Below are 12,433 nucleotides of genomic sequence, written 5' to 3'. Positions count from 1 at the left end.
CAAATTGTTCAGCTTCTTGTTTCCCTGATCCCCAGACGATCAACAGATCGTCTATGTAACGCTTGTATATAAAATGATACCATCCTGCATGGGATTAGTATCAGAGTATACAAATTTACACTCTAGACACCCCATGAAAATATTGGCATACGAGGGAGCAAATTTTGCCCCCATCGCTGTGCCTAGTAGTTGCAAGTAAAAGACACCTTCGAACATAAAAAGTTATGCTCCAGGAGGAATCGTGTAACTAGCAAAATATATTCCTTTTCCACAGTACCCATGTCTCTGTCAAGATCCAAAAAATAGCCAATGGCCAGTAGGCCTTTGTCATGCGATATACTTGAGTACAATGATGTGACATCAATTGTCAGTCAGCTATATTCCTCCAGCCATTGAAAATCCTGGAACAGAGACAAGATATGGGTAGTGTCTCTTAGATAGCTGTAGAGTCCCTTAACTGTCCTCTGTAGAATAGAGTCAAGCCACTCCGACAGAGGGCTAAACAATGATCCTATTCCTGAGACTATGGGGTACCCCTTTATGTTATCCAATCTCTTGTGGACTTTTGGCAGATGATGGAATATGGGGACCACTGGGTTTTCAACCACCAGAAAGTTAGATGTATCCCTATCTATAATCCCAATACTTACTCCATCATCTACCAAAGATCTGAGTTCCCGCTGGAATAAGGAACTAGGGTTCCTTTGTAAAACTTGATACGTATGGGGATCACCCAGTTGTCGATTGGCTTCCGCTATGTAATCATTGCGATTCATAACCACTATACTCCCTCCTTTGTCTGACTGGCGAATCACTAATTGTTTGTTATTACTTAGTGTTTTGAGTGCCAAATTCTCTTTAGGTGTAAAATTATTCTTTGGAGGTAGGGTTTTGTATCTCTTTCTAATTCCTCTAACATGGCTATATCACGTTTCCTGAAAGGAGTGTTCATGTTGTCTATGTGAGTGTCGATTCATTTGGAGTTGTATGCATAGAGTGGTGCAAAGTTTAAAAAACTGCAAGGTAAAATATTGCTCTATATACAATTTTTGCATTGAATTACCTCAAAATTGCATGTTTATGCAGGAGTATTAACAATTTATTGAAAAAAATTACGTTTCTAGGTCACAGCCCATTTATTAGATCATACTTTGTTTTAGACATAAAGAATATGTAATAGGTTTTTACTGATTAAAGGGACATAAAACAAGTTGGGATAGAGATAAAATATAATATGTACTTTAATTACATTACCTGCAAATTTATACTGCAGTGCCTCGCCATTAACCCTTTCTTTTTAGTTTCTGAATTGTAAAGCTTTAACTCCCCCACACATTTCCTTCTATGGCTGTATCTATATCCATTGTGTTTTGCTAGAATGCAAAAATGCATAGGGATTATCTGCTGGAGCATGCCTAGAAGCTGTGAACTCATTTGAAATACAATGCCTGTGTCTAAACACTGATAAAGGGGGTGGAGTTTGCTTGTAATTCATTTTGCCTATTTTTGAAAATTATTTTAAAATACTTGCCAGCAATTTAAAAAAAAAAATGTATGTATGCAAACTATTTTTAATTATTTAGCCCTTTAATGATATGCACAGATCTCAACCTGGTTTATGTCCCTTTAATTTGTAAAACTTGCCATTTAGCATTCTTGGTGTTTTGGGTTTGATTTGCATTCTAGACAACACTTGATGAACTTGTTTTGTTTGGTATGTAATCCAAAAGTCTGCTTCCAGTTAGAAAAAGGAACAAACATGCACTGTTTAAGTTTATAATGCTTGGGTTAGTAAAGTAATGTAATCTCCATTCTTGTGTTTGTGCAGGATATTGCATCTGGGGATGTTTCGACAGCAGTAAATCTGCTGAACACTCTACAAGATCAGGTGATAGAGCAGTACAACAATGGCTGATCCTTCATCTTCCTTTAGATTAACCCAATCATAATTCTTCTTTTTCCACAATGCCTATCTGTTTTTCTGTATAACACGGTTTATGTTTCTATAGGTAACCAGTGTCACAGCACTTGTGCAGAGCCTAACACAAAAGGTTCGCAGTGGAATATATCCTACAGATAAGGTACAGTGAATATTCCCTGCAGACATTCACTGCATGTTAAACTTTTCCATTAATTTTTATTATCAAATGTGCTTCATTCTCTTGGTATCCTTAGATAAAAAAGCATACCTAGCTAGGCTGAGGAGTGGCAATGCACTACTGGGAGCTAGCTGGTGATTGTTGGATACATACAAATGCATCTTGTCATTATCTCTCTTTAGTGCAATGCTGATTCTAACTGTGTGTTTAACCCATGCAATAGTACTGTAATAAAATGCACATTTTTAGGTAAAACTTCTTCTGCATTTCAGGGTCTAAGTTTTCTGGAGTTAAAAGATCAGCTGCTTGTGCTATATCTACAGGATCTGACACATGTCATCTTGGAGAAGACCTGTGGGAAATCTCTGCAGGGTAATCAAGCAATCCTGAGACTGGTGGAGATACGCACAGTAAGAGGGGGAACCAAGTGACACGGGGCAGACTTATCTTATTTAGTACATATCATTAGCTAGAACAGAGAAATAAAAATCCAAGGAGGCGAGGGATAACTTGTAAGAAAATAAATCTCTTAATGCTCACATTTTTATATATATATTTTATTATATATACCATATGAAAAAGAAGCTCCCTTATTAAAATAAAACTATAGTAATTTATATATACAATATAATATGTATGTATTAATCCAGCTTACTATGCTGGAGCAGCTATGTGCACAAAAGGAGGTAGCACAGAAGTACATTTAAAAAAAAAAAAAATTTAAATCACATATAAAATGGATTACCATGGATTTAAAATTTGATTTGCATTCTAGACAACACTTGATGAAATTGTTTTGTTTGGTATGTAATCCAAAAGTCTGCTTCCAGTTAGAAAAAAGGAAATTTATGCTTACCCGATAAATTTATTTCTTTTACGATATGACGAGTCCACGGATTTCATCCTTACTTATGGGATATCACCTCCTGGTCAGCAGGAGGAGGCAAAGAGCACCACAGCAGAGCTGTATATATATAGCTCCTCCCTTCCCTCCCACTCCAGTCATTCGACCGAAGTTAGGAAGAGAAAGGAAAAGCCAAGGTGCAGAGGTGACTGAAGTTTAACAAAAATAAAGACCTGTCTTAAAAAATGACAGGGTGGGCCGTGGACTCGTCATATCGTAAAAGAAATAAATTTATCAGGTAAGCATAAATTTCCTTTTCTTTTACAAGATATGACGAGTCCACGGATTTCATCCTTACTTATGGGATACAATACCAAAGCAATAGGACACGGATGAAAGGGAGGGACAAGACAGGAACCTAAACGGAAGGCACCACTGCTTGAAGAACCTTTCTCCCAAAAACAGCCTTGGACGAGGCAAAAGTATCAAATTTGGAAAAAGTGTGAAGAGACAACCAAGTTGCAGCCTTGCAAATCTGTTCAACAGAAGCATCATTTTTAAATGCCCATGAGGAAGCCACAGCCCTAGTAGAATGAGCCGTAATTATTTCAGGAGGCTGCTGTCCAGCCTCCTGATACTCTTCAGCCAAAAAGAAAGAGAGGTAGCCGTAGCTTTCTGGCCCCTACGTTTTCCAGAAAAAACAACAAATAATGAAGATGATTGACGAAAATCTTAAGTCGCCTGCAAGTAAAACTTCAAGGCACGGACCACATCCAAGTTATGTAACAGACGCTCCTTCTTAGTAGAAGGATTAGGACACAAGGAAGGAACAACAATTTCCTGATTAATATTCTTATTAGAAACAACCTTAGGAAGGAAACCAGGTTTGGTACGTAACACCACCTTATCAGAATGGAAAATAAGATAAGGAGAATCACATTGTAAAGCTGAAAGCTCAGAAACTCTCCTAGCAGAAGAAATTACAACAAAAAATAAAACTTTCCAAGATAACAACTTAATATCTATGGAATGCATGGGCTCAAACGGAACCCCTTGAAGAACCTTATGAACTAAATGCAAACTCCAAGGTGGAGCAATTGGTCTAAACACAGGCTTGATTCTAGTCAGAGCCTGACAAAAGGATTGAATGTCTGGAACATCTGCCAGACGCTTGTGTAGCAAAATAGACAAATATTTAAAGTGTTTGATAATGGAGCGCTCAAGGAGAGCTAAAGTACAGCCGTATTGGACAGATTATAATACCAGATATGAGTAGACTATAGCAAGCGCAGAAGATTAACCACAAATGCCTAATCTATAAGTCCTATAATAAATACTGGGCAGTACTGGAAATAAATTACTACAATAAATGCAATCAATAAAATGCGGATAAAAAATGTGTATAAAAAATGGGTTAATTTATATAGAGCAATTCATATGTATGTTTATAAGAAATTTACATAGATATACTGAAATTCATAAAAATACATTTAATACAATAAGTAGAAGGTCGACCTTAATATCTCAAATAACAATGCATCAATAAATAAAATACAGAAATAAAAATATACAAAAAACAAAGTACAAAATACAATGGTTTGATACTGTGTATCCAATCGAACAAATGTGAAATTGTCTATAAGAGAGTCTTTTAGTCCTTTGTGCTTGCAAACTTGAGTATCCGTGTAGACGACAAGCCTCCTAGTGACAAAGGACAGATTCCTTAAGGCAGTGTGAAGAGCCTTATGTGAAATATATAATCTGTACTCACAGTTAAGAAAGTCGATATCTGCAAAAGTATAATGCCCAGGTGCATATACTTGTGTGTTCAATAGTCCCAGAGGATCACCACACCATAAAATTGATAACAATTAGATGATAAAAGTATAAATACGATATGGATATCAATATAAAATTTCAAGTAATATCTACTCGCAATCCTGGAGCCTTCGATCCTACAAGCGGCTGCTAACTGAATAACCCCTGAGAACTGACAGACTGAATTGCAATCAGGCTGAACAGTCTAGGGTGCCGTGGGCCAAAAATTCAGATACACCGTCTGGTCACAGGAATACCGGCTCTATGCGAATATAGATAGTAACTCCGTAAACGGAGTGATTATGAGCAACGCGTTTCAATTTTTCAATCTTTGTCAAGCTCGTTACCGGAGTACTCTTTCCCGGGTAAATATATACCTATATCTGCGTTCTTATTGGAGGACTTCATAACCAATCGGAATCGCTGCAGGCGCTAACTGTCAATCTTTCTTTGTTCTAAGCCGCGACCAAGGTACAAACGGCAAGTTGCCATGCCAGCACTAAAACTTACAGCTTGCTAGATAAATGGTATGATATATACAAACCACTACTTTAAATGTCAAAGTCTCACTTAGAAATTAGATTAAAAATGACATCATGATAAATATATAAAAAACATATAAAAACCGAATCGAGTAAAACTGCCAGAGGATATCACATTTAATTTAAAAAGTTTTGGAAGCTTATTAAAATATTTATTTAAAATTCTTTCACTAGCTTTGATAAGGTTATAAGTATCCTCAAATATAAATGTATGATAAATATATTTAAATAAATTTAAATATATATTGGGGATATGGAAAAAATGGTGAAAAACATATTTGGCATTAAAACTAAAATATAATAAGATTAAATATCGAGATATAAAATCTTATAAAAACTTATAAAAATTGGAGTGATGAAATCACATATAGAAATACTAGTATTATTTTCTTATTCTAACAATATTATTATAAAAAGCAACCTAAGTCAAACTCAAGATTTAGACCATTTGGAGTTAATGTTCTAAGCTCAAATATCCACTTGGCTTCTAATTTGAGAAGTTCATTTAATACATTACTCCCTCTCCAGTTTGGTTTTATTTTGTCAATCACAGTGTAGCTAAGGTGCTTAGTGTTCCCATTATTGCATCTTTTGAAATGTTTAGGGACAGGGAGATCTTTGTTCCTTTCGAGATTCATGTTTTCAATTGAGTTTAGATGTTCCCTAATTCTGTCACGTATAGGCCTAGTGGACTCACCTATATATTGAATCCCACACGAACACTCTAATAAATAAACCACATTTGAGTCAGTGCACCTGTATAAGTTTTTGATTTTATATACCTTCTTTGTAATTGTTGATTTAAATTCTTTTCTTTTAGTTGAGTGTTTGCAGGCTTTACAGCTCAAACATGGGTAAAAACCCACAATTTTGTCACCTTTCAAATCTATATCATTTAGAGAACTAGCTGTTTTCTTTAAATCAGTAGGCGCTAAGTAATTTTTCAGATTCTTGCATTTCTTATATATTACACTAGGTTGATTTGGCAAACATGGGCCAATCACTTCATCAGACTTTAAAACATGCCAATGTTTTTTGAGGATTCTTTCTAATTTTTTATTATCCTCATTGTATTGTGTAATAAACGGGACTTTTAGTTCACCATCTTCCCGTGTAGTGGCAACATTAGTTTTACTCTGTTTTCTACTCAATAAAAGATCCCTATTCATATTAGAGGCCTCGGTTCTTGCATTTTCTATTAATTCTACATTGTATCCCTTATTAATAAATTTATTCACCAAAATTTGTAATTGTTGATTGTAATCTAAATCTTCCATGCAATTTTTCCTAATTCGCATGAATTGGCTTTTTGGAATGTTTTTCTTCCATTTATCCAAATGGCAGCTTTCTGCATGTATATAGCCATTGGCGTCTACGGGCTTAAAATGAGTTTTCGTTACAATCTTATTATTTATAATATTTATTTGTAAATCTAGAAAGTTTATACTCGTTTCATGTATTTCAAACGTAAATTTCAGATTTTTTTCATTATTATTCATTCTCGAAAAGAACCATTCCAAATCAGTTTTGTTGCCTCTCCATATAATAAATATATCATCTATATAACGTTTATAGGAGACCAGATTTGCCCCCAGATCGGTGGAGTCAAGAAATATTCTCTCCCACAGACCCATAAATAAGTTAGCATAACTAGGGGCAAATCTGGTCCCCATCGCTGTCCCACATAATTGCAAGTAAAATTTTCCATCAAAGTTAAAATAATTATGAGACAAGATAAATCTAATGCTCTCAATTAAAAAAGATTTTTGTTCTACTGGGAGTGTGTCATCTTTATTCAAATAAAATGTGATTGCTTCAAGCCCTAATTCGTGTTGGATACACGTGTATAGCGCTGAAACGTCGCATGTAGCTAAAAGGCATTCTTCATCCCATTCAATATCCTCCAACAATCTCAGGACATCAGTAGAGTCCTTCAAGTATGAAGGAAGACTTTTTACATGGTCTTGCAAAAATATATCTATGTATTCTGAGAGATTCGCTGTGATTGATTCAATACCCGAGACTATTGGTCTCCCAGGGGGGTCAGAAATATCCTTATGAATTTTTGGGAGACAATATAGGAGTGGAATTTTCGGACATTTAGGTATAAGGTAACTACTCTCCTTATCATTCAAAATACCTACATTGTTTGCCCTCCTCACTAGAGCATTCAATTCTATTAAAAAATCATCAGTAGGATTCTTTTTTAGAATTTTATAAGTTTCTTTATCATTCAGTAGATTATAACACATACCGAGATAGCGGTCCTTATCCATAAGGACTATCCCCTCTCCTTTGTCCGCTGGTTTCACTATTACTGTGTTATTAAGTTCTAAGTCCTTTATTTCTGATAGTTGTGCTTTAGTTAGATTTGCCTTTCTGTGTCCTGTTTTTTTCAACTCCAAATTTTGTATATCTTTAGTAACTAACCTCTCAAAGGTCTCGATTGCCCCTCCTTTTATATGTTTGGGGTAAAAACGTGATTTTTCTTTTAGATTTGAATGTTTAAATGTCTCATCTTCCTGTCCTAGAGTATTAGTTCTCTCATATGGAGTTCTTAAGAACCATTTTTTAACCGTTAGGTTTTTAACCGTTAGGTTTCTAATAAATTTGTGTGCGTCTATAAACGCACCAAATTTATTCACCCTATTCGATGGGGCGAAAGAAAGGCCTTTATTCAGAACCTCAGTTTGTTTCTCTGTTAATTCAATTTTGCTCAAATTGTATATATTACTCCTATCTTCATTTAAAACCTTTTTGTTTTTGGATTTCTGTAATCCTCTCCCTCTTCTCCCCCGTTTTCTGAAGCCCTTCTTTTTCTTTGGCTTTGATGTATGTGTTGTAAATTTACCTCCTCCCAATTTTGATCTCTCTCTAAAAAATGATTCTGTCTCGTTCCTGAATCACTTGGGCCTTGTGTTAGTTGTTCATTGAGTAAAGAATTTTCATTTAATTCTTCTTGATCAGGGAAAGTTAGAGGTTGGAATCTATTTTTATTTTTTAAAGTGACATTTTTTGGGGAGCCGAAATCATTACTTCTAAATGCATGTCGATTACGTGTGTGCCACTGGTTTGGAGTATTTCTCCAATTGTTATTATAATTTCTATTTTTATTGTTATTATATGTGCTTTCCCTATATTGATCCCTTGGGTTGGAATCTAGAGTCTTAGAATGAGCATTTTGCGATTGGTTAGTTGTATTCGGTGGGTACTGGGTATATCCAGACTCATAATCTCTATTTTGTCTCCAGTAGTTGCCACTCCTATTCGCAAAAATAACGTGTTCTCTATCATTGGAGTAATATCCACCATTGTACATTCTAGGTTGTTCATATTGTATATGCTGACTATATTCAGCATGTCTCAATCTTGATTGAGGCCATGTGCCTTGTTCCCTTCTAAGTGGTTTAATACCATTGTCATTTCCAAACCTTAGGTTATTAGGATTATAGGACATCATCTTTGGTTTATTTTGGAAACTAGGTTGTTTATATTGATGTTGAACATTTTCATCTCTAATTGTTTTTTTATCTTTCATTTGTATATTAGGTTCTACTGGTGGATTATTGATTGTAGTGTTAGGAGATGCTTTTTTATTGTTATTATGTCTCCATGTATGAGTAATATAACATTCATTATTAGGGTCATTTTCATAAGTGCTGTAATCATCTCGATCTCTTTTTAATTTCTTTGCTTTATTGTTCATAAGCTCATCTCTGTTGGTACTCAGACGTGCTTTTATTTCTGATTCATGATCTTTATATTCTTTACTTCCTTTAAATGGGCCTAATTTTGAGTCTATAGAGTTAATTTTGGTATTAATATCCTCCAGAAGTTTTGCTCTGAATTCCCTTATAAGTTTCATAAGTTTAATTGATGCCTCCTCCAAAATTAACCTCCATTTACTTTTGTCTTCCACATCAAAGGCGCACTCCTTTTTTATTCTAAGACCCCTTGGTACCCGCTGACTGTACTGATGTCCTGAGAATGTTGGAGGATATTGAATGGGATGAAGAATGCCTTTTAGCTACATGTGACGTTTCAGCGCTATACACGTGTATCCAACACGAATTAGGGCTTGAAGCAATCACATTTTATTTGAATAAAGATGACACACTCCCAGTAGAACAAACATCTTTTTTAATTGAGAGCATTAGATTTATCTTGTCTCATAATTATTTTAACTTTGATGGAAAATTTTACTTGCAATTATGTGGGACAGCGATGGGGACCAGATTTGCCCCTAGTTATGCTAACTTATTTATGGGTCTGTGGGAGAGAATATTTCTTGACTCCACCGATCTGGGGGCAAATCTGGTCTCCTATAAACGTTATATAGATGATATATTTATTATATGGAGCGGCAACAAAACTGATTTGGAATGGTTCTTTTCGAGAATGAATAATAATGAAAAAAATCTGAAATTTACGTTTGAAATACATGAAACGAGTATAAACTTTCTAGATTTACAAATAAATATTATAAATAATAAGATTGTAACGAAAACTCATTTTAAGCCCGTAGACGCCAATGGCTATATACATGCAGAAAGCTGCCATTTGGATAAATGGAAGAAAAACATTCCAAAAAACCAATTCATGCGAATTAGGAAAAATTGCATGGAAGATTTAGATTACAATCAACAATCACAAATTTTGGTGAATAAATTTATTAATAAGGGATACAATGTAGAATTAATAGAAAATGCAAGAACCGAGGCCTCTAATATGAATAGGGATCTTTTATTGAGTAGAAAACAGAGTAAAACTAATGTTGCCACTACACGGGAAGATGGTGAACTAAAAGTCCCGTTTATTACACAATACAATGAGGATAATAAAAAATTAGAAAGAATTCTCAAAAAACATTGGCATGTTTTAAAGTCTGATGAAGTGATTGGCCCATGTTTGCCAAATCAACCTAGTGTAATATATAAGAAATGCAAGAATCTGAAAAATTACTTAGCGCCTACTGATTTAAAGAAAACAGCTAGTTCTCTAAATGATATAGATTTGAAAGGTGACAAAATTGTGGGTTTTTACCCATGTTTGAGCTGTAAAGCCTGCAAACACTCAACTAAAAGAAAAGAATTTAAATCAACAATTACAAAGAAGGTATATAAAATCAAAAACTTATACAGGTGCACTGACTCAAATGTGGTTTATTTATTAGAGTGTTCATGTGGGATTCAATATATAGGTGAGTCCACTAGGCCTATACGTGACAGAATTAGGGAACATCTAAACTCAATTGAAAACATAAATCTCGAAAGGAACAAAGATCTCCCTGTCCCTAAACATTTCAAAAGATGCAATAATGGGAACACTAAGCACCTTAGCTACACTGTGATTGACAAAATAAAACCAAACTGGAGAGGGAGTAATGTATTAAATGAACTTCTCAAATTAGAAGCCAAGTGGATATTTGAGCTTAGAACATTAACTCCAAATGGTCTAAATCTTGAGTTTGACTTAGGTTGCTTTTTATAATAATATTGTTAGAATAAGAAAATAATACTAGTATTTCTATATGTGATTTCATCACTCCAATTTTTATAAGTTTTTATAAGATTTTATATCTCGATATTTAATCTTATTATATTTTAGTTTTAATGCCAAATATGTTTTTCACCATTTTTTCCATATCCCCAATATATATTTAAATTTATTTAAATATATTTATCATACATTTATATTTGAGGATACTTATCACCTTATCAAAGCTAGTGAAAGAATTTTAAATAAATATTTTAATAAGCTTCCAAAACTTTTTAAATTATTAAATGTGATATCCTCTGGCAGTTTTACTCGATTCGGTTTTTATATGTTTTTTATATATTTATCATGATGTCATTTTTAATCTAATTTCTAAGTGAGACTTTGACATTTAAAGTAGTGGTTTGTATATATCATACCATTTATCTAGCAAGCTGTAAGTTTTAGTGTTGGCATGGCAACTTGCCGTTTGTACCTTGGCCGCGGCTTAGAACAAAGAAAGATTGACAGTTAGCGCCTGCAGCGATTCCGATTGGTTATGAAGTCCTCCAATCAGAACGCAGATATAGGTATATATTTACCCGGGAAAGAGTACTCCGGTAACGAGCTTGACAAAGATTGAAAAATTGAAACGCGTTGCTCATAATCACTCCGTTTACGGAGTTACTATCTATATTCGCATAGAGCCGGTATTCCTGTGACCAGACGGTGTATCTGAATATTTGGCCCACGGCACCCTAGACTGTTCAGCCTGATTGCAATTCAGCCTGTCAGTTCTCAGGGGTTATTCAGTTAGCAGCCGCTTGTAGGATCGAAGGCTCCAGGATTGCGAGTAGATATTACTTGTAATTTTATATTTATATCCATATCGTATTTATACTTTTATCATCTAATTGTTATCAATTTTATGGTGTGGTGATCCTCTGGGACTATTGAACACACAAGTATATGCACCTGGGCATTATACTTTTGCAGATATCGACTTTCTTAACTGTGAGTACAGATTATATATTTCACATAAGGCTCTTCACACTGCCTTAAGGAATCTGGCCTTTGTCACTAGGAGGCTTGTCGTCTACACGGATACTCAAGTTTGCAAGCACAAAGGACTAAAAGACTCTCTTATAGACAATTTCACATTTGTTCGATTGGATACACAGTATCAAACCATTGTATTTTGTACTTTGTTTTTTGTATATTTTTATTTCTGTATTTTATTTATTGATGCATTGTTATTTGAGATATTAAGGTCGACCTTCTACTTATTGTATTAAATGTATTTTTATGAATTTCAGTATATCTATGTAAATTTCTTATAAACATACATATGAATTGCTCTATATAAATTAACCCATTTTTTATCCGCATTTTATTGATTGCATTTATTGTAGTTATTTATTTGCAGTACTGCCCAGTATTTATTATAGGACTTATAGATTAGGCATTTGTGGTTAATCTTCTGCGCTTGCTATAGTCTACTCATATCTGGTATTATAATCTGTCCAATACGGCTGTACTTTAGCTCTCCTTGAGCGCTCCATTATCAAACACTTTAAATATTTGCTAGTTTCTATAGAATCTGAGAGACTTCTATCTGTTTTTGGAGTTTGTGTAGTAGTTTTATTTTGGCGCAG

The 12,433-nt window shown here is 34.4% G+C and overlaps 1 protein-coding gene across 1 annotated transcript in view; it reads left to right on the top strand.

Annotated features, from left to right (window-relative positions):
* NGDN (neuroguidin) overlaps window positions 1–12,433 on the top strand; it is a 44,592-nt gene that overhangs the window by 5,184 nt on the left and 26,975 nt on the right. Inside the window, exons 2-4 of the mRNA XM_053702323.1 lie at window positions 1,829–1,888; window positions 2,010–2,081; window positions 2,372–2,509. Of these exons, the coding sequence (XP_053558298.1) occupies window positions 1,829–1,888; window positions 2,010–2,081; window positions 2,372–2,509 (270 nt within the window). The remainder of the gene's footprint in view (window positions 1–1,828; window positions 1,889–2,009; window positions 2,082–2,371; window positions 2,510–12,433) is intronic.

This window comes from Bombina bombina, chromosome 2 (assembly GCF_027579735.1).
Source record: "Bombina bombina isolate aBomBom1 chromosome 2, aBomBom1.pri, whole genome shotgun sequence".
Lineage (NCBI taxonomy): Eukaryota > Metazoa > Chordata > Amphibia > Anura > Bombinatoridae > Bombina > Bombina bombina.
Note: the sequence above shows the minus strand (reverse complement) of the source record. Positions and strands in the feature narration are given on the sequence as shown.